The sequence below is a fragment of the Zalophus californianus genome, chromosome 8, assembly GCF_009762305.2.
Source record: "Zalophus californianus isolate mZalCal1 chromosome 8, mZalCal1.pri.v2, whole genome shotgun sequence".
Classification (NCBI taxonomy): Eukaryota; Metazoa; Chordata; class Mammalia; order Carnivora; family Otariidae; genus Zalophus; species Zalophus californianus.
In genome coordinates, this window is record NC_045602.1 from 93,787,329 (window position 1) to 93,810,572 (window position 23,244).

Below are 23,244 nucleotides of genomic sequence, written 5' to 3' on the forward strand. Positions count from 1 at the left end.
TGTCTTCGCTACAGGTCACTCACTTCTTCTGACCCAGGCCAGCAGATAGGGTAGGATGGTTGGCAAAGGCTAAGGAATCAGGTTCAAGATGGCCAATGGAGTTTTTTTTTTTAATCTCCTGCATAGATCCAAGTAACAATGACTGTGATTACTGCCTGTTTTGCTAATGATCAGGTGTCAAAACTACTGCCCTCTTGGAAACCTGATTCTGGACTTGGCAAATTTTAACCAAAGTAGGGAAAAGGTAAGTCTTAGATTTTTCAGACCAAAATGGACTAGCTAAAAGAAGAGGCATAAGCAAAACTGGAGAATGATGTGCCAAGTAGAACATGAAAAAGATACACTGATGGCAAAGGAATGAGATCTTGCCATTTGCAACGACGTGGATGGAACTGGAGGGTGTTATGCTGAGTGAAATAAGTCAATCAGAGAAAGACATGTATCATATGACCTCACTGTTATGAGGAATTCTTAATCTCAGGAAACAAACTGAGTGTTGCTGGAGTGGTGGGAGTGGGAGGGATGTGGTGGCTGGGTGATAGACACTGGGTAGGGTATGTGCTATGGTGAGCGCTGTGAATTGTGCAAGACTGTTGAATCACAGATCTGTACTTCTGAAACAAATAATGCAACATATGTTAAGAAAAAAGAAAAAGAAGAAGATAGCAGGAGGGGAAGAATGAAGGGGAGTAAGTCAGAGGGGGAGATGAACCATGAGAGACAATGGACTCTGAAAAACAAACTGAGGGTTCTAAAGGGGAGGAGGGTAGGGGGATGGGTTAGCCTGGTGATGGGCATTAAAGAGGGCACATTCTGCATGGAGCACTGGGTGTTATGCACAAACAATGAATCATGGAACACTACATCAAAAACTAATGATGTAATATATGGTGATTAACATAACAATAATAAAAAAAAGATACACTGATGGCCCCACCTACTAGCAATGGATTATTTTTCCAGAAGTATAATGTACAACCTTACTTTGGGAACAAAGGCCAGAATCTGTGGGATGGCAAGAAAAAGCTCAGGGGGCAACCTGCACTGAGGGTTAGAGGTCATGTCCAGGAAAAAAAAGTGACAGTAGTGAAGAAAAAAAGCAACCGAGATATCTGAAGGCATCATCACATCTGAAGCAATGCTGAATTTATGTTTCCAGCTCCTCTTAAAGTGAATTTAGGATAAATTCTAAAGGAACAGTTATAACCTAAGACTCCTGACAATGTGATTTCCAGTAGCAAACCTTTCTCAGATACAAGAATTTCCTTCCTATGTTTAACTTTGATGAGGGGCTAAATTAATATCATTGGATGAGATTCATTCTATGTGATCACATTTTTATGACCTTGAGAAACCAAGGCTTCATTTGACTTAACGTATAAGGCAGCATTACATTTTGCTTTCAGTCATACTCCGGGGGGGGGAGGGGAAACAAAGCAACTTTGCAAGTACTTTGTTCAAGTGTGAAGAAAGTCATAGCACTTCAACAGCTTGAGACTGGAAGGCACAAAAATCAATGTGCACAGAGCAAAAGGTCAAATTGCCACCGCTTAGTTTCTTTTCTTTTTCTAATTAAAGAATCTAATTTGCTTTCTGAACTTCTTTATTCAACCTTATGAAATATTATCTTTGATGACACTCCAGTTATTTAGGCAGGAGAGGGTTACCGGGAAACAGTCCAGTGTACCAGTTAGGACTGCAGACCGTGGACCTAGGCAGCCGAGTTCAAAGTGCACTGAGACACTTTGTGACTTTGAACATAACCTCTCTGTGTCTGTTTCCTCCTCTGTAAAATGGTGATGATAATAGGAATAAATGGATTACAAAGCTGTTATAACAGTGCCTGGCACAGAGTTGGTGCTATGAAAGGATACCATCGTCATTATGACTGTGATTTGGGTGGTAGAGCACAGAAATTAAGAGCATGAATTCTGGCATCTATCAGTATGGATTCTAGCTGTACCCTCTGTCTAGCTTTGTGACCTGGAAAGGTTACTTGATCTTTTTAAACACTACGTGAAACACTCCACTTGGCACCTACAGCACAACTTCTCGGTTCTCCTTTTCTTCCCTGCAGCCTGTCTCAGATTCCTTTGTTGGTTCCCGTTATCTTCCTGACCTTGACTATGGGTCAAGCTTGGGCTGTTTTCCTATTTATAATCACTCCCTAATGGTTTCAGGGTATATGATTTAAAAATGCATTTTAAATGGATTTCACTGATGACTCATTAAAGTTGCAAACTACAAAAACCAAATACAAAAATCAGTTTTGTTTTTATATAACACACAACTCAAAAAGGAAATTAAACAATCCCATTGACAATAGAATCAAAAAAGATAAAATACTTAAAATAAACTTAACCAAAGTGGCAAAAGACCCATTCACTGAAAACTACATAACATTGTTGAAAGAAATTAAAGAAAACACAAATAAATGGAAAGACATTTCATGCTCATGGATTGGAAGACAATATTGTTAAAATGTTTGCACTACCCCAAAATGACCTATAGATTCCATACAATCCCTATCAAAATCCTAAGGGCATGTTTTACAGCAATAGAAAAAACAATCCTAATTCATACGGAACTACAAAGGACTCTGAACAGCCAAAATATACTCAGAAAAAAGAACAAAACTGGAGGACTCATACTTCCTGATTTCAAAGCATCTTACAAAGCTACAGTAATCAAAACTATAGCCAAATGGAATAGAACAAAGAGCCCAGAAACAAATCCACACATATGAAGTAAACTGATCTTTGGTCAAGACTATACAATGGGGAAAAGATAATCTGTTCAGCAAACGGTCATGGGAGAACTGGACATCCACAAGCAAGGATGAAATTGGACCCTTATCTTATACCACACACAAAAGTCATTGAAAATATACTGAAAATGTAAACATAAGACCTGAAACTGTAAAACTCCTAGAAGAAAACATAGGGAAACAGCTTCCTGACATTGGTCTTAGCAATTACTTCTTGGGTATGACACCAAAAGCACAGGCAATAAAAGCAAAAACAGACAAGCAGGAATATATCGAACTAAAAAGTTTCTACATGGCAAAGGAAACAGCCAACTGAGTAAAAAAGTATCCTATGGAATGGGAGAAAATATTTGCAAAACATATATATGATAAGGGGTTAATACCTAAAATATATAAGGAACTCCTACAACTCATTTGCAAAAACCAAATAACCTAATTTAAAAATGGGCAAAAGATTTGAATAGATATATCTCAAAAGAAAACATACAATGACCAAGAGATATATGACAGGAAGTTTAATATCACTTATCATCGGGGAATTGCAAATCAAGACCACAAGGAGATATCACTTCAATGCCTGTTAGAATGGCCATTATTTCAGAGGGGAGGGGAAAGCAAACAGAAAATAACAAATGTTGGTGAGGATATAGAGAAACTAGATCCTTATGCACTTTTGATAGGAGTGTAAAATGTTGCAGCCACTATGGAAAACAGTAATTATCCAAAAGAATTGAAATCAGGATCTCAGAGAGAGATCATCACTCCCATGTTCCCTGCAGCATTATTCACAATAGCCAAGAGGTGGAAAAAAAAACTAAATGTCATAGGCAGGTGAGTGGATAAAGAAAATCTAATATATATACAGAATGGAATAGTATTCAGCCATTACAAGAAAGAAATTCTGTCAGATGCTATAGGATCTGAACATGGATGAACCTTGAGGACTTTATGCTATGTGAAATAAGCCAATCACAGAAGGACAAATACTGCATGATTCCACTTATATAAGATCTAAAGTAGTCAAATTCAGAAGGAGAAAGTAGAATGGTGGCTTCCTGGAGCTAGGGGAGAAGTCAATGGGGCTTGTTCAAAGAGCATAAAGTTTCAGTTATTCAAGATGGAAAAGTTCCAGAGATATCCTATATATAATATTGTGCTTACAGTCAACAACACTATACAGTACACTAAAAATATGATAACTTTAACAAATGGTGCTAAAACATCCATATGCAAAATAAAATAAAATAAAATAAAATAAAATAAAATAAATAAATCCAGAAACATACCTTACATCCTTCACAAAAATTAGCTCAAAATGGATGACAGTCCTAAATGTAAAACAAAAACTATAAAACTTCTGGAAGATAACATAGAAGAAAACCTAGATGACCTTGGGTTACAGCTTTAACTTTTTTAGATACAACACTAAAGGCATGATTCATGAAAGAAATAACTGATAAGCTGGGCTTCATTATAATTAGAAACTTATACTCTACAAAAGGTAATATCAAGAGAATGAGAAGACAAGCAGACTTGGGGAAAATATTTACAAAAGACACATCTGATAAAGGACTTAAATCCAAAATATACAAAGAGCTCTTAAAAGTGGACAATAAGAAAATGAACAACGCAATTAAAAATGAGCAAAAGATGTGAACACACACCTCACCAAAGAAGATATACAAATGATAAGTATGAAATGATAAATATGAAAAGATGCTCAATATCACCAGGGAATTGCAAACTAAAACAACATGATATATCATTACATATCTATTGAAATAGCTAAAATCCAAAAAACTGACAACAACAAATGCTAATCAGGCTCTTAAGCAACAACAATTCTTACTCATTGCTGGTGGGAATGCAAAAAGCCACTATACAAGACAGTTTGGCAGTTTTTTACAAAGCTAAACATAGTCTTAGCATATAGTCCAACAACTGTACTCCTTGGTATTTACCCAGAGTTGAAAACTATATCCACATAAAAATCTGTACATGGATGTCTATATCAGTTTTATTTATACTTGCCAAAACATGGAAGCTGCAATGATGTCCTTCAGTAGGTGAATGGATGAAAAACTATGGTATATCCAGGTAATGAATATTATTTAGCACTTAAAAGAAATGAGCTATCAAACCACAAAAAAAAGACATAGAAGAACCTTAAATGCATATTGCTCAGCAGAATAAGCCAATCTGAAAAGGCTACAAACCGTATGATTCCAAGGTTATGACATTCTAGAAAAGATAAGACTATGGAGACTACAAAAGATCAGTGGTTACTAACCAGGGGGCACAGGTAGGGGTATGAATAGGGGAAATGGGGAGAATTTTTAGTGCAGTGAAAATCCTCTTTCTGATGCTATAATGGTGGATACATGTCATCATACATTATCCAAACACAGAGAATGTGCAGTACCAAGAGAGAACTGTAATGTAAACTATGGATTTTGGGTGATCGTGATATGTCAGTGAAGGTCTATCAATTGTAACAAACATACCACTTTGGTGCAGGATGTTGATAATGAGGAAACTATGTATATGTGGTGGTAGAAGGTATATAAAAAATCTTTGCACCTACCTCTCACTTTTGTTGTGAACCTAAAGCTGTTCTATAAAAATAAAGTCTTAAGAAATGTTAGGGTAAGTCTCATGTTACGTGTATATGTGTTTTTTCAACACACACACACACACACACACACACACACACACACACACACACACACACACACACACACACACACACACACATATCTCCAGAATTTGACTACTTCTAACTGCTGTTACCCTGGTAAGGCACTACCATCTCTCCCTGGATCACTGCAGTGTTCTCCAAATGTCTCCCTATTCCCACCCTTCCCCCAATAGTTCACTTTCCATTAAAAAGCCAGTGTGATTCTTCATCTCCCTTAAAGCATAATCCAAAGTTCTTCCTACACCCACAAGACCCTTCATAATCTGGCCTGTTGATACTTCTCTCACTCCATTTCCTGCCTTCCCCCCCTCACCTCTTCTGGTCTAGCTGCACTGGCTTTTATTCCTTTCCTAGAAACATCAAGTATGTTCCTACTTGAGGTCCTTTTTACTAGCCATTCCCATTGCCTAGTATATTCTTCCTTAAGATATTCCCCACCCATCTCCCAGATATGAAAGGGGAGAAATGAAATATAAATTGATAAATATACCAGGGTGAAAATTAAGGTGACAAATAATAAAGCAGGTTAGGGGATACAGAAGGTATGGGTACAATTTAATGTGGCTTACTCATTCACTTACTTTAAGTCTCTACTCAAATGTCATTTTACCAGAAAGACTCTCCCTGATTAAATTGCATCTATGCCTCCTTTATACATTTAACCTGCTTCTTCTTTGTTATAATACTTTTTACATAGATTATTTGTCAGTTTATGGTATCTTCCTCCCCTCCGCATGCATGATCACAAGTCCCATAAAAGCAAAATAGTACCTGGCACAGAGCAGGCACTCAGTAAGTATTTAAGGTAATATGATCAAAGTCCTTTAAAAGTTATATACAGACTCATAACAAACTACCCCAAAACTGAGCAGCTTTGAACAGCCACCATTTTATTATATGTGATGACTTTGTGGATCAAGAAATCAGGTAGGGCTTAGCTGGGTGATTCTTCTACTTCATGTGTTAATTGAGAGAGGTTGGTTGGTGATATTTTGCTGGTGGATGCACTTGTCAGGAGGGTCCCAGAAGGCTTCACTACATGTCTGGCACCTTGGTGGAGATATCTGGAAGGACTGGCCCAGCAGGGACCACAGTCTAGAGTACCTACACATAATTTCTTCAGCACAGCAGCCTTAGAATAGTCATACTTCTTACATAATGGTTCAGGGTTTCAAGAACAAGTGGTCTAGCAAACAGGGCAGAAACTACATGGCCTTTTATAGCTTAACTTTCAAAGTCAGAGTGCATCAATTCCACCACGCTCTATTTAGTTAAGTAGTTCATAAGCCCACACAAATTCAAGGGAAGTGGACAGAGACCCCATCTTTTGGTAAGAGGAGTATTGAAGAATTTGTGGCCATATTTTAAACTGCCACAACCCCATACTGCATAATACAGAGATTTGGGCCTAAGAGGCGTTCAAAATATTTTGGTTGAATCAAAATGGGATTATAGAACACAGTTTTCAATTGGGGTACTATAATTAGAAGGAAGAACAATTTGATTCTTTCATACAGGGACTTAGAAAGAATAATTAATTTAAAGTGGTCTACCTAATTTCAAAATCAAAAACATAAACATCCAATTCAAAACAGAATACCAGTGATGGACTCACAAGTAGACTGTACATAGCTGAGGAAAGAATCGATCAGCTAGAAGATATGTTAGTACAAACCTCCCAAAAAGAAATGCAAAGAGAAAGAACAATGAAAAAAAAAAAAAGGAACAGAATATCCAAGCACTGTGAGATAATTAAAAAGGGTGTAACATACAAATAATGGGAATATCAGAAGAAGAAGAAAGAAAGGAGCAGGAGAAATATTTGAAGTAATAATGGCCAAGAATGTTCCAAAGTTAATGACAGACACCAAACTACAGACCCAGGAAGCTCAGAGAACATGAAGCAGGATAAATATCCAAAAAACTACACTTAGGAATATCACAAAATCCTTAATGTGTATGCACCTAATAACATAGCACTAAAATATGTAGGCAAAACTGACAGAACTGCAAGGAGAAACAGGTAAATCGATCATCACAGTTGAATACTTCAACACACCTGTCAGTAACTGGCATATCCAGTAGGTAAACAAGCAGCATGAATATAGCTGAAGTGAAGAGCACCATTAGTCAACTGGATCTAATTGACATTTATAGGATACGCCATCTTAACAACAGCAAAAGACACATTCTTCTCAAGTTCACATGGAACATTTGCCAAGGCAAACCATATTCTGGGCCATAAAACACACCCCAAAGAAGTTAAAAGAACAGAATTCATAGAAAGTATGCCCTCAGACCACAATGGAATTGAACTAAAGATCAATAACAGAAACATAGTCAGGATATCTCAAAATATTTGGACATTAAAGTATACATTTCTGAAGAACACCTGGGTCAAAGAAGATGTTTCAAGAGAAATTAAGTAATATTCTGACCAAGTGAAAATGAAAGCACAAATTATCAAAACTTGTGGGATGCACCAAAAGCAGGGCTTACAGGGAAATTTACAGCACTGAACACATATATTAGAAAAGAAGAAAGGTCTAAAATCAGTAATCTAAGCTTCCACCTTAGGAAACTAGAAAAAAAAAAAGAGAAAATTTTCCAAAGTAAGCAGAAGAAATAATAAAATTTACAGAAGAAATCAATGAAATTGAAAATAGGAAAACAACAGAGGAAATCAACAAAACAAAAAACTGTTTCTTTGAAAAAAGAAAAGCCAACAAAATGGATAAATACCTAGCCAGGTGTCTCTTCCTCTTCTTCTAAGGGCTCCAGCCTTTCCGGATTAAAGCCTCATTTTTATGACCTCATTTAACCTAGATGACCTCTTCACAAGCCATATCTCCAAATATAGTCAACTTGCAGCACTGAAGCTTCAACATATGAATTTTTTAATAAAGATTTTATTTATTTATTTGACAGAGACAGCACAAGCAGGGGGAGCAGCAGGCAGAAGAAGAGGGAGAAGCAGGCTCCCAGTTGAGCAGGCAGCCCAGTGCAGGGCTCGATCCCAGGAACCTGGGACCATGACCAGAGCTGAAGGCAGACGCTTCACTTACTGAGCCACCCAGGCCCCCCTCAACATATGGATTTTGGGAGACAGAAACATTCAACCTATAATACAAGGCTAACCAAGGGGAAAAAAAATACACAAATGTCTGAATGTATGGCTGACAATTATTATTGATCCCATGTGCACTAAAGAGATAATGAAGGAACAGTATAAATAATTCTATACTCACAAATTTGATAACTCAGATGAAATGAACCAATTCCCAGAAGGACACAATCTACCAAAATCTTACATAAAGAGAAACAGACATCTGAATAGAACTATAGATGTTAAATAAATTAGTAATTGATAATTTTTCAAAACAGAAAGTACCAGGTCTAGATTGGTTCACTGGCAAACTCTACCAAACATTTAAAGAAGGAATTATACCAATTCTCTACAATCTTCTTCAGAGGATAGAAGCCAAAAGAATACTTCCTAACTCATTATGTAAGGCTAGCATTACCCTTACACCAAAACTAAATAAAGACATTATAAGAAAGGAAACTATAAATCAGTATCTCTCATGAACACAGATGCAAAAATTCTCAAAAAAAATATTGGCAAACTGGGGTACCTGGATGGCTCAGTTGGTTAAGCGTCTGCTTTCGGCTCAGGTCATGATCCCAGGGTCCTGGGAATGAGTCCTGCATCGGGCTCACTGCTCTGTGGGGAGTCCTGCTCTGCGGAGAGTCCTTCTTTTCCCTCTCTCTCTGCCTCCCACTCCCCCTGCTTGCGCTCTCTCTCTCTCTCTCTGTCAAATAAATAAATAAAATCTTAAAAAACATATTGGCAAACTAGTCCAAGAATGTGTTAAAAAATTACACACCATGACCAACTGGATTTTATCCCAGGTACAGAAGGCTGATTCAATTATTTGAAAATCAATGAATGTAATCCATCACATCCCAAGCTAAAGAAGAAAAATCATATGATTGTACATTAGGTGCAGAAAAAGCATATAACAAAAGTCAACACCCATTCATGATAAAAACTCTCAGCAAACCAAGAATAAAGGGGAATTTCTTCAACTTGATAAAGAACAGATATTCTTCAACAGATAAAGAATAAAAAACCTATAGCTAACATTATATTTAATGTTAAAGAACTAGATACTTTCCCCCTAAGATCAGCAACAAGGCAAGAATATCTCCTCTCACTACTCCTACTCAACATTGTACTAGAAATCCTAACAAATGCAGTAAGGAAAATAATAAAAGGCATATAGATTGGGAAGAAAGAAATAAAACTGTTATTCACAGATAACATGCTTATCTATGTTGAAAATCCTAAAGAATCAACAACAAAAACTCCTGGAGCTAATAATAATTATAGCAATGTTGCAGGATATAAGATTAATATACAAAAGTCAACTACTTTCTCAGTAAAGGAAACAAAACTAAAAGGCAGCCTACGGAATGAGAGAAGATATTTGCAAATGTCTTATCAGATAAAGGGCTGGTATCCAAAATCTATAAAGAACTTATCAAACTCAACACCCAAAAAACAAAAAATCCAGTTAAGAAATGGGCAGAAGACATGAACAGACATTTCTCCAAAGAAGACATCCAAATGGCCAACAGACACATGAAAAAATGCTCAACATGACTCAGTATCAAGGAACTACAAATCCAAACCACAATGATATACCACCTCACACTGGCTAGAATAGCTAAAATTAATAACTCAGGAAACAACAGATGTTGGCAAGGATGTGGAGAACCCTCTTACACTGTTGGTGGGAATGCAAACTGGTGCAGCCACTCTGGAAAACAGTATGGAGGTTCCTCAAAAAGTTAAAAATAGAACTACCCTACTACCCAGCAATTGCACCAGTAGGTAGTCATCCAAAGGATACATAGTGATTCAAAGGGGCACCTGCACCCCAATGTTTATAGCAGCAATGTCCACAATCGGCAAACTATGGGAAGAGCCCAGATGTCCGCTGACAGATGAATGGATAAAGAAGATATGGTATACACACACACACACACACACACACACACACACACACACACACACTGAACTATATTTACTCGGCCATCAAAAAGAATAAAATCTTGCCATTTGCAACCATGTGGATGGAACTAGAGGTTATTATATTAACTGAGGTAAGTCGGTCAGAGAAAGACAAATACCATATGATTTCACTCATCACTCATCTTCACTCATCTTTCACTCATAGGGGAAGGGAATGAAAAATAAAATAATATTAAAACAGAGAGGGAGAGACTTTTAACTATAGGAACAAGCTGAGGGTTGCGGGAGGGGAGGTGGGTGGGGAGATGGGGAAACTGCGTATTGGACATTAAGAAGGACACTTAAAGTAATGAGCACTGGGTGTTGTATGCAACTGATGAATCACTGACTTCTACCTCTGAAACTAATGATACAGTATATGTTAATTAAATTGAATGTAAAATTTTTTTTAAAAGTCAACTGCTTTCTTATATAGCAGCAATGAACAATTGGATTTTGAAATTAAAAACACAATATATTTACATTAGCACCAAAAAAAGAGAAAAGTACTTAAGAATAAATCTGACAGTATATATGTAGAAGACCTACAGGAAGAAAACTACAAAACTGATGAAAGAAATCAAAGATCTAAATAAACGAAGAGATATTCCATGTTCAGACATAGGAAGTCTCAACATTTAAGATACCAGTTTTTCCCAACTTGAATTCCCAACTCTGCATCTTTTATCTATCTATCTATCTATCTATCTATCTATCTATCTATCTATCTATCTATCTATCTATCTATCTAGTTTTAAAGTAGGCTCCACGCCCAATGTGGGGCTTGAACTCATGACCCTGAGATCAAAAGCTACGGGCTCTACTGACTGATCCAGCCAGGTGCCCCTTCAAATCCCAACTCTGGATTCAATACAACACCAATCAAACTCTCAGCAAGTTATTTTTCTGGATATTGACAAACTGATTCTAAAGTTTATATGGAAAGCAGAAGACCCAGAGGAGCCAACAGAGTATTGAAGAAGAGCAAGGTGAGAGGACTAATACTAGATGACTTAAATATTTATTATAAAGCTACTATAATGAAGACAGTATAGTACTGGTAAACAGATCAGTGGGATAGAATAGAAAGCCCAGAAACAGACCCACACAAATACACTATTCAACTCTTTAATGGAAAAAGGATAGTCTTTTGAACAGATGGTACTGGAACAAATAAGACAACCACAAGCAAAAAGACAAAATGAATCTGGAAACTGACCTTTTGCCTTTTATAAAAATTAACCCCAAATGGATCACAGATCTAAATGTAAACTGCAAAACTATAATATTTCTAGAAGATAACATAGGAGAAAATCTAGGTGACCTTATATTTGGTGATGAGTTTCTAGATACAGTATCATAAGTATAATGAAAGAACAAAATTGGTAAGTTGGTCTTTATTAAAATAAAAAATTCCTGGGGCCTTGAGATGGTGGCAGGGGCTGCGAGAACTGGTGGGACAGCACTCACTGCTGGGATCCACTGCCCTGGGAGAGGCTAAATAAAAAAGAAAGAAAACAAAAAACAATGACAAAAAACTTCTGCACTGGAAAAGACACTATGGAAAGACAAGCCATACATTGGGAGAAAATATTTACAAAACACATGATCCCCTTGATAAAGTACTTGTATCCAAAATATACAAAGAATTCTTTAAGCTCAACAATAAGAAAACAAACAATCCAATTAAAAACTGGGCAAAAGAACCTCGCCAAAGAAGATAAACAAATAGTAAGCAAGTATATGAAAAGATGCTCAACATCATATGCTAGTAGGAAATTGTAAATTAAAACAATATACCATTGTGTACCTATTAGAATAGTTAAAATTTAAAAAAATTGACAATACCAAAGGGTGACAAAGATATGGAACAGGAACTCTCATTCATTGCTGGGAATGCAAAATGGTACAGCCACTTTGGAAGACAGTTTAGCAGTTTCTTACAAAGATAAACACAGTCTTACCACACAATCTAGCAATTACACTCCTTGGTATTTACCCAAATGAGTTAAAAACAGGTCTACACAAAAACCTGCACATAAATGTCTACAGCAGATTTATTCGTAATTGACAAAATGTGTAAATCAAAAAGATGTCTTTCAGTAGATGAATGGATAAACTGTTGTATATCCAGGCAACAAAAATATTATTCAGCACTAAAAAGAATGAGTTACCAAGCCATAAAAAGACAAGAAGGAATTTAAAATGCATATTGCTTAGTGAAAGAAGTCAATTTGAGAAGGCTACATACTGAACTATTCCAAGAATATGACATTCTGGAAAAGGCAAAACTATAAAGAAAAGAGAAAGATCAGCAGTGACCAGGGGTTTGGGTAAGGAGGGGGGAAAGAGGGATGAGTAGACAGAGCGTAAGGGATTTTCAGGCAGTGAAAGTATTCTGTATGATACTGTAAAGGTACATATATGACATTATACACTTAAACAAAGCAAAACCAAGATATCCTCAGTATATTGCTTCATTCACTAGAGAAGAAACCAAAATATTGTTTGCATGAGAAACTGCTTGTTAAGTAATGCAGATGTGTGCACCCACTTTTCTAGGTCTCTACCAGTCTACCATGTTCCATCCCTGCTTACCCGCATGTGGCCATGAGTTAAAAATGCACTTGCTCAGATGGTGAGGGTACAGGGCAAGAGAAAGCACAGGTCAGCGGCTGGGCCCAATCCAGATGGTTGCTGGGCCACTCACTTTGCCACCCCGGAACCATGTGTTCCCACACTGGACCCTGAACACATCTGATGATACGGCCTGCCTTGGGTCAATATGGGTAGTGACTTCTACCCATACAATCCTTGCAAAGATACAATCCTTGATTCCAATTCTTCAATTGGATCATATTAATTTTCCATTGCTGCATAACAAATTACCACAAATTCTGTACCTACCACAAACTTATCTCAGTTCTTGTTGGTCAGAGGCCTGGGTCTAGGGTAGTGGAGTCTTTTTTTTAAGAAAGAGATTTATTTATTTGAGAGAGAGTGTGGGCGCGTAAGCAGGGGGACGGGCAGAGAGAGAGAGAGAGAGAGAGAGAGAGAATCCCAAGCAGATTCCCCCTGAGCGCAGAGTCCAACACAGGGCTGGATCTCACCACCCTGAGATTGAAACCTGAGCCGAAACCAAAAGGTAGATGCTCAACCAAATGAACCACCCAGCGCCCCTAGGCAAGTGGAGTCTTATGCTCAGTCTCACCATGCAGAAATCAAAGTGCTGGCCAGGTCCGCAATCTTGTCTAACGCTGGGTCTCCTCCAAGCTCACTGGTTGTCGGCAAATGAATTTCCTACGAACTATTTCCTGCCATGTGGCCTTCTCTGCAACGGCAGTTTGCTTTTTCAAGGCAAATAGGAGAGTATATCAGCTGCTTTGAATCTCTGACTTCATAAAGACCCAAGCCCTTTTAAAGGCTGATCTGCTTAGGTCAGGCCCACTCTGGATAATTCCCTTTTGATTAGCTCAAAAGCAACTGATTTGGGACTTTATCATATTTGCAAAATCCTTCATGTCTGTCATATAACATAGACTAATCATGGGAGGGAAATCCATCAGATGCACAGTCCCACCCACACTCAAGGCAAAGGGATTATACAGAATGCATGCCAGGAGGCAGGACTCTTGGGAGCCACCTCAGAATTCTGCCTACCTTGTGGATGATTAGTTTTCTGATGAAACTAATCATGTCAGATTAATTCTCCTAAGTGAAGTTACTCACCATATGGTCGACCCTTCAGCGGTCGACCCTTCAGCGTTGTGCAAAAGGTAGAAAATGAACTCTAAATTCATTAACCTGATATTCTAGGCCTGTTCCCGGCCACACCTCAGGCACCATTTTAAACCTTTACTTCAAGGAGTCCTGTTCAGTGAGCCTCAGTCACACCCTTTGCTCTGTCCTCCCTTGCCCTCTGTGTGCTCTGTATCTACGTGCCCTCCCGCACTCTTCCTCCAGACCTAACACCTCTTTCCACCTCCTTCTGAATCGAAGCCTCGACAGCCTTCAAGATGCTGCATCAACACCTGTGCAAAACCTTTCTTGCCCTTTGGACTCACACTGAGCTTATCTTCATTTGAATTTGTCCTAAAGTACTGTGGTGGCTTGCAAAAAGTGACCATAAACTTCCCTTCCCTGTGTATCCCCCCTGCCCCCGCTTTGTAATGTGACTCTGACACTTATCCTATCAAGAGATGGACCTCTTCACTTTTCCATCTGTTGACGCTGGACTGGGGCCTGTGACTTTCTTTAGCCACAGTACACTAGCGAATGCGACTCAGGCAAGACACTAAAAGCATCTGGGCTCTGGGACTTGCAGTCTTGCTCTCTTGGGAACTCCACTACCACCACGAGGTGACAGGGTGAACTAGTCTCCTGGATGAAGAGGGGCACATGGCCAAATTATCCCTGTGGCCCCAACTGACACTGGGCCAACCACCTAATACATGAAAAGTAATAAATGTCTGGTGTTCTAAGTCATGGTGCTTTGTACCAACATTTGCAGCAAACTATTTGAAAAGCAAAATTCTAGGTCCTCCTTTTTGACAAGATTTTTTTTCCTTAGCTTCATTTTAGTATGCTTTCTTGTGAGAAGGGTTAATTATAACTTGTGATGAAGGAATTGTGCATGAAGCACAGCCTGGTTTTCAATGTCTGGAAGTATCCATGGGATTGGGTCATGAAGCTTCTCAAAAACACTTGGTTTTTAGGTATAAGCAACCCAAGTATCCATCAACAGATGAATGGATATACAAAATGTGGTATATCCATACACTGGAATATTATTTAGCCATAAAATAGAATGAAGTTCTGATATTTGCAACAACATGTTATGAACCTTAAAGATCTTATGCTAACTGAAATAATCCAGACACAAAAGGTTAAATATTGTGTAACTACCATTAAATAGACAAATTCATAAACAGAAAGTAGATCAGAGGTTATCAGAGACTGGGAGGAGGAAAGAATGGAGAGTTACGGCTTATTGATTATGGAGTTTATATTTGGGGTGAGGAACAACTTTTGGAAATAGACAGTGGTGACGGCTGCACAGTATGGTGAATGTCACTAAATTATATGCTTAAGATGGTACTTTTCAAATGTTTTTTTATATTATAGCACAATTTTTACAAATCAGTAACATAATATACCCCAAACCCTTGAATTGTATACTTCAAATGGGTGGATTGTATGGTATGTGAATTATATTTCAAAAAAGCCATTCAATTTTTTTCTAAACAAAACAAACAAAAACAAAACAACACAAAATAATCCTTGGCTTCATTTTTCCTCTCAGATGGAAGCTATTCAGCATACTGTACTCCTCTTTTCACCTTTATTGCCAGGAAGCTAAAGACAAGTTTTATGTCCAAACACAGCAATTCAGCTGGCACAAAGATGTGCTAAAACATAGTAACTGTCATCATCAGAGGTTCCAGTTTTCTGTTCGTATCTTCCTACGTGTCTGCCTTTGTCCCACCTCCTCATCCTTGTTAACTAAAATTCATTCAAATGACTTTTCTCCAAGCCCCCAAAAGACCCTAAAGTAAACTGAGATAATGAACCTTTGAGGTCACAATGTCAGCTCTGTAAATATGATTATAGCCTCAGATTAATGATTAAGCCTCAGAGCAAAGAAGAGTAGCTCATGCTAAAGAATAAATAAGAGAAAGTAGGGCCTCAAAAGCAGTGGGAATGTCAGCAGGTTAACCAGCATCATTTAAAACCACTTCCAACCTATTCGTGGGGAGTACTTTCACCACAAAAAAATCAATAGGCTCAAATCTGACAGCACAGACATCAGCCAATCCTGACTGACCTTTCATTCTGGGCATTCTTTTAAGGCAAATATTTAAAAATTCCCCAAATGCCCATATTTACCAATAAATTTTGGAAAACTATATCCCAAAATTCCAAGGAGCTTGGTTTTAAGGTCATAGGAAAAAGACATTCATATAGGAGAAAAGGAGATAGAATGCTCTTAATTCCACACATATACCCAATGTTTTTCATCTCAGAAAAAGACTGAATCCTGAGTAAGTACACTAGCCCCCTGGTTAGCCTACCAAAGTACTAACTTGGCCAATAAATTGCTATTAAAAAGAAGCCTGTGAATACAAAACCCAAAATAGATGATTTTATCTCTAGTAATAAAGTTTCTGATGACATAGTATGTAATATCTGTACCTCTTTGATGGGAGAGAAGTATTATGACTAAAAAAATCCATTTGGCTTGCCTCCACAATAAACCAGGACAGGAAACTTGTCAGTTCTTCCATCCATAGTGCAAGCACTTTGTACTTGGGGGTGCTCTTAATAAATATTTCTTGAATGCCAGCTTGGAGTCAATCAGACTATAATTAAACTTTTCACGTAAGTAGATTATGAATGGCAAAAAGCAATATATTGAAAAGGACAAAGTACTCTAAAAGAGAATATATACCCTGATACACAAGAATGCCCACTTAGCTTTTCACTGTTGCTGAGATGGTTGAAAACAAACAGTGACACCATTGCGGTATAAAAGAAAATTCTGGAGGTAGTGTGGAGGTTGGGGAGGCAGGCTGTATAAAAGGTCTGCCCCAATGGCTCAAATGTCACTCCTATGTCCTTGGCCTTGGTTTCCTCATTTTTAAAAGATGAGATCTATCTTAGGTTCCTTCTACCCCTACAAGAGATGTGATGCTATTTTTTATTGCAGAATTGCTTTTCTAACAGTTTCTATGCTCTCTATATAAGTCAGTAGTAAAAAACCATAAATGAGCTTTTATGAGTTGGATATTATATTTTTAAAGATTTATTTATTTTAGAGAGAGAGAGAGACAGTGCGTGCGTGAGTGGGGGGAGGGGCAGAGGGAAAGAATTTTTCAAGCAGACTCCCCACTGAGCACACAGCCCAATGCTAAGCCAGCTCTATCACATGACCCATAAGATCATGACCTGAGCCGAAACCAAAAGTCAGACTCTCAATCGACTGAGCTAGCCGGGTGCCCCTATGATGTGGATATTGTAAGTGCTCAGAATGTATAACACTAATGTTGTTCCTATTTAACATTAAAGATTCCAGTGTCCTCATAGTTACATTCAGAAAAGGAAAGCTGACTTAGAAATACTCTTAGCAGAGGGACACCTGGGTGGCTCAGTCGTTAAGCGTGTGCCTTCGGCTCAGGTCATGATCCTGGGGTCCTGGGATCGAGTCCCACATCGGGCTCCTTGCTCAGTGAGGACCCTGCTTCTCCCTCTCCCTCTACTGCTCCCCCTGCTTGTGCTCTCTCTCTCTGACAAATAAATAAAAATATTTAAAGAAATACTCTTAGCAGAACTTACAAACTCATATTTAACCGTAAGACACCGTGGCAAGGAATAGAGGGATTAAGCAAATTAATTAGATACAAAGTTCTTAGCCTCTAAAGCTGAACTCCTAGTAAGTTTAACTATTTGTCACTTTCTGTGTTACCAGAACTTCAAAATGATTTATTTTCTAAAAGGCTGGAAGGCAGGGTTTGGGGGGGGCATGACTTCTGAATTAACTAGGGATTGTTTGGATATAATTATAAACTGCCAATCCACCATGATTCAATGATATTCAGACTTTTAAAGCTATTTCATTAAAAAAAAAAAAAAGAAAAGAAAGAAAATTAGACCTTATCCAAAAGACTGTGTATGAGACTTAAGGAACTTACGAATTCATGGCTGAGGGTTCAATAATACATTCCCAGTGGAAGGGTCTCTAAAAATGTCTATAATTAAAAACAGAACAGTAAAAAAAGAAAAAAAATTGAATGGCTTACTCTCTTATTGGTGAGTTAGTGGAGGATTCCTTTTTTGAATCAGGAGAGCTTAGGGTTTGCAAAATACAATTATGTTTTTCGGTGGATAGGGCATCTCTTTCTTGCTCAGAGTGGATTAATTTTAAGGCCTCTATTCCATCTTCTCCCTCCATCTTGTCACTCGGATTTGGCTGTGGTTCTGGACTCTTGAAAATGAGATCATCTTCACTGACAGAGACTGTGAGGTCACTGCTACTGCTGCTCAAACTTTCCTCCGCCTGCTCTTCCTGCATTTTTCTGAAGGGTTTCTGTGACTCCGGGTCCCTGGGAGGAAGATGATCTGTAAGAGGGGATATGAACAGATTTCCGATCACTAACTTCAGGGAGAAACGAGGTAAACACGTTCTGCCTCACAGGCAGAATTACTCAGCTAAAAACATGTAGAAACAATCCACAACTAATTACAGTACGTGAAAAATCATTAAAAATATCACAGTCGGTTTTAAAATCAGCAAATAAGCTTGCAAAAATATTTCCTGTCTATAGTCAAGAATTCATTAGAATAGCCAAGTCCCTGGTTTGTTTTGATAGAAATAAAATTAAAGTGTATGTTGTTCTTAAGTAAGACTGCTACCACCCCCAAAACTGAACACCAACAAAAATCAGCAAACAATCTCAGCCTCTCGCCCCACCTGAGAAACCTTCCCAAGCAGAATCCTTCTCTTGAGAACACTTATTTTCAGATGCACAGTATTCTGAGACTGATACCCGAGAGACTGGAGGTCTGGCTCTTTCTTCCTTGACTTCAATATGTTCCTGTGTCAGTATTTCTCCTTCTGATCCCTCTGATCTGCTGGAACTGTCACACTTTATATCAGTGGTTCTGTTCTCTGGACTTAATCTTTTCCGTAACAGGGAATGGAGTTCAGCAGACTTTTCGCCTTCAGATAAACTACTCTCACCGTGATGTGTGTTGCTTCCTATCTGCAAGCAATGAGTTTGTTCCTCCTCAGACAATGGGCTGGCTGTGACTGGCGTTTCCCCACCAATCTGAAGAGATGTCTTTCCATCTATTTTGTCAGACTTATTTAAGCGCTGTGTGGCACTATTAGTTTGTACTACATAGCTGTCTGTCACATTACCGCTCTGGGCTGTCTGTCGGTGTGAATGTGGGTCAGGAATTGAAAAGTTCTTTGTGGGCTGGGGAGATTTCTGCTCTGTACTGAAACCTCCAATGCTTGAGACAGCTGACATTTGGCAGCCCATAAAGATTGTTGCTGGTTGATACAATCCTCTTGACATGGCTGTCCCCGAGTTAATTCCTGCCTGCCTTGCAACCTGCAACACCAAAAGAGATGTGAGTTAACATCCTGTGGATAAACAATTAGGTTGTTTAGGTCATTCTCAGAAATAAAATGAGGAAAAGGAAGTGTGACTATTGAAATCAACACCGACCTCATTTTATAAAACTCACAGCTTTCACAAAATAAGTCAGAAAAACAGTACTGTCCATACTAGTTAATTTTAATGACAGTATTGGTTCACAAAACAAGTATTATCCAGCAACTATGGAATCTGTATTTTTCAAAAACAGATGCACACATTGCACAACTATGTGAAAGTACTTAATGCCACTGAATGGTACACTTGAACATGGCTAAAATAGTAAATTTTATGTTATGTATATTTTACCACAATTTAAAAAAAAAAGCTGAGAGTTCTAACCACTTTTCATAGAGAAGCTTGGATTTAATAGAGCTAGGGAGATACTAGACAAAAAAAGGAGAGAGAGAGAGAGGGAGGGAGGGTGAGATACATACAAAGGACTATAGGAGGTTTCAAAACTCTATTTCTAGTATTATGTGTAATATTAAAAAAAAAACTTCAAATAATCACATTCGGGGTTACATTAAAATATATTCCATTTGTGCAAAATAATCCTAATTGCCAGTCAAACTGTAAATAACAGCAGTTTTTCCTGAACATCTTCAAGTAATTTTAAACACATGTAAAGCAATTTAAATTTATTGTCATGTTATATGCAACTGATGAATTACTGAACTCTACATCTGAAACTGATACACTATATGTTAACTGACTGAATTTAAATAAGTAAAATAAAATAAAAGGAAATAAGAATAAATTTACTGTCATGTCTATGGGGGAGAATGAGCATTGTCTCTTCCTTAAAAAGAGAGGGGGCTGGAAAAAAAGGGGGGGTGTTGGGTGGAGCAACAGAAGCACTTGGTTCAGTGGCTTGATCAAGGACACACAATGGGAAATAGAACTGGAAGTAACAATAATGAAGCCTTGAGGAAGTTAAGTACTTTTCTTCTAAAGGGACCAAAGCACCTCTACATACCTAATAGCCTTTAGTTCACAGAGCCCTACAGAATAGATGGGGAGATGTATTCACACCTCTCTTCTGTGTATGGGAAAATCTGAGGCTCAAACTGTAAGAAAGATAATGTTACACACACAACTGAAACAGAATCCAGGTCTTGCTTCTCTTCAAATATACTGTCCCTCCCTGAAACCATAAAACTTCCAGAAAACACAGGCAGTAATCTCTTTGCCATGAGCCTTAGCAACAGTTTTCTAGATATGTCTGCCTCCTCAGGCAAGGTAAACAAAAGCAAAAGTAAACTGTTGGGACTATACCAAAATAAGCTTTTGCACAGTGAAGGAAATCATCAATAAAACACAAAGGCAACCTACTGAATGGGTGAAGATGATTTACAAATGATATATCTGATAAGGGGTTAATATCCAAAATATATAAAGAACTTCTACAATTCAACACCAAGAAATGAAATAATCTGATTAAAAATGGGCAGATGAGGGGCACCTGGGTGGCTCAGTCGTTGAGTGTCTGCCCTTGGCTCGGGTCATGATCCCAGGGTCCTGGGATCAAGTCCTGTATTGGGCTCCCTGCTCAGTGGGGAGTCTGCTTCTCCCTCTCCCACTCCTCCTGCTTGTGTTCCCTCTCTCGCTGTGTCTCCCTGTCAAATAAATAATATCTTTAAAAAAAATTTTTTTTAAATGGGCAGAGGACCTAAACAGACATTTTTCCAAAGAAGACATATAGATGGCCAACAGACACATGAAAAGATACGCAACATCACTAATAATCAGGGAAAATGCAAATCAAAACCACAGTGAGCTATCACCTCATACCTGTCAGAATGGCTAGAATCAAAAAGACAAGAAATAACAAGTGTTGGCGAGGATGTGGAGAAAAAGGAACCCTTGTGCACTGTTGGTGGGAATGTAAATTGGTGTAGCCACTGTGGAAAATAGTATGTTAGTTCCTCAAAAAGTTAAAAATAGAAATTAGAGAAGAAAAAAGCAATAGTGACAATCAACAAAACCAAAAGTTGATTCTTTGAAAATATCAACAGATTGACATACCTCTAGCTAGACTAAGGAAAAAAAAAAATTTAAGTTATCAAAATCAGAAATCAAAGTGACTACTTTGTTACCAATCTTATAGATATAAAAATAGAAATAAAGATAAATATAAAAATATTATAAGGGAATACTATGAATAACTGTATGCCAACAAATTAGACAACCTAGATGAACCGGACAATTTCTTAGAAAGACACACACTACTAAAACTGACTCAAGAAGAAAGAGAAAATCTGAATAGACTTGTAGCAAGAAATTGAATTAGCGGTCAAAAAATTTACCACAAAGAAAAGTCCAGGACCAGAAGGCTTCACTGGTTAATTCTACCAGAGGTTTAAAGAGTTAACACCAGTCCTTCACAAACTCTTCCAAAAACAGGCAAGGAAGAAATATTCCTCAACTCATTCTATGAGGCCAGTCCCTAACAACAAAACCAGACAACGATGTCTCAAAAAAGGAAAACTACAAACCAATATTTCTTATGAATACAGATGTTAAAATTCTCATCTAAATAATAGTGAACTGAATTCAGCAACACAGAAAAGGAATTATACACCATGACTATGTAGGATGTATGCCAGGAATACAAATTTGGTTCAACATATGAAAATCAAGTAATGTAAGACACTATGTTAATAAGGGGAAAAAAAAACCCCAAAGATTATCTCCATAGACATAGAAAAAGCATTTGACAAAATCCAACACATATTCATGATAAAAAGCACCATAAAACTAGGAATAAAAGGGAACTCCCTCAACCTGATAAAGTGCATCTATGGAAAACAGAGAGCTAACATCATAGTCAATGGTGAAAGACTGAAAGCTTTCTCCCTAAGATCAGGATTAACACAAGAATGTCTGCTTTCACCATTTCTATTTAACAAGACATGCAGATTCTAGGCTGGATAGTATGGCAAGAAGAAGAAATGGAAGGCATCTGTATTTCAAAGGAAGAAGTAAAACTATCTCTATTGGCAGATGACATGACCTCATATAAAGAAAAACCTAAGGAATCACAAGAAACAATTAGAGGTAATACGCAAGTTCAGCAAGGTTGCAGGATACAAGATCAATATACAAATAGAAATAATGTATTTGTATATATTAGCAATAAACAATTTGAAACTGAAATCAGAAAACAATTCTATATACAATAGCATAAACTGAAAACTATAAAACATTGATGAAAGAAATTAAAGAAGGCCTAAATAAATGGAAAGACATTCTGTGTTCAAGAAACATAAGACTTAATGTTGTTAAGATGACCAAATCTTACCCCCAAATTGATCTACATATTCAATGCAATCTCTATCAAAATCCCAACTGGCATTCTTACAGAAATTGGCCAGCTGACACTAAAATTCATATGGAAATACAAGGAACCCAGAATAACCAAAACAATTTTCCAAAAAAAGAGCAGACTTGGAGACCTGATATTTCCCACTTTCAAAACTTACTACAAAACTAGGGTAATTGTAGACCCTACTGGCATAAAGATATACATAAAGATCAATGG

General features: G+C 37.7%; 1 protein-coding gene across 1 annotated transcript in view; it reads right to left on the minus strand.

Moving 5' to 3' along the window:
• Positions 1-23,244, minus strand: part of KIZ (kizuna centrosomal protein) — a 125,560-nt gene that overhangs the window by 66,605 nt on the left and 35,711 nt on the right. The window contains exons 5-6 of the mRNA XM_027622818.2: positions 19,010-19,655; positions 18,339-18,657 (exon numbers count right to left, since the gene is read on the minus strand). Coding sequence (XP_027478619.1) covers positions 18,339-18,657; positions 19,010-19,655 — 965 coding nt within the window. The remainder of the gene's footprint in view (positions 1-18,338; positions 18,658-19,009; positions 19,656-23,244) is intronic.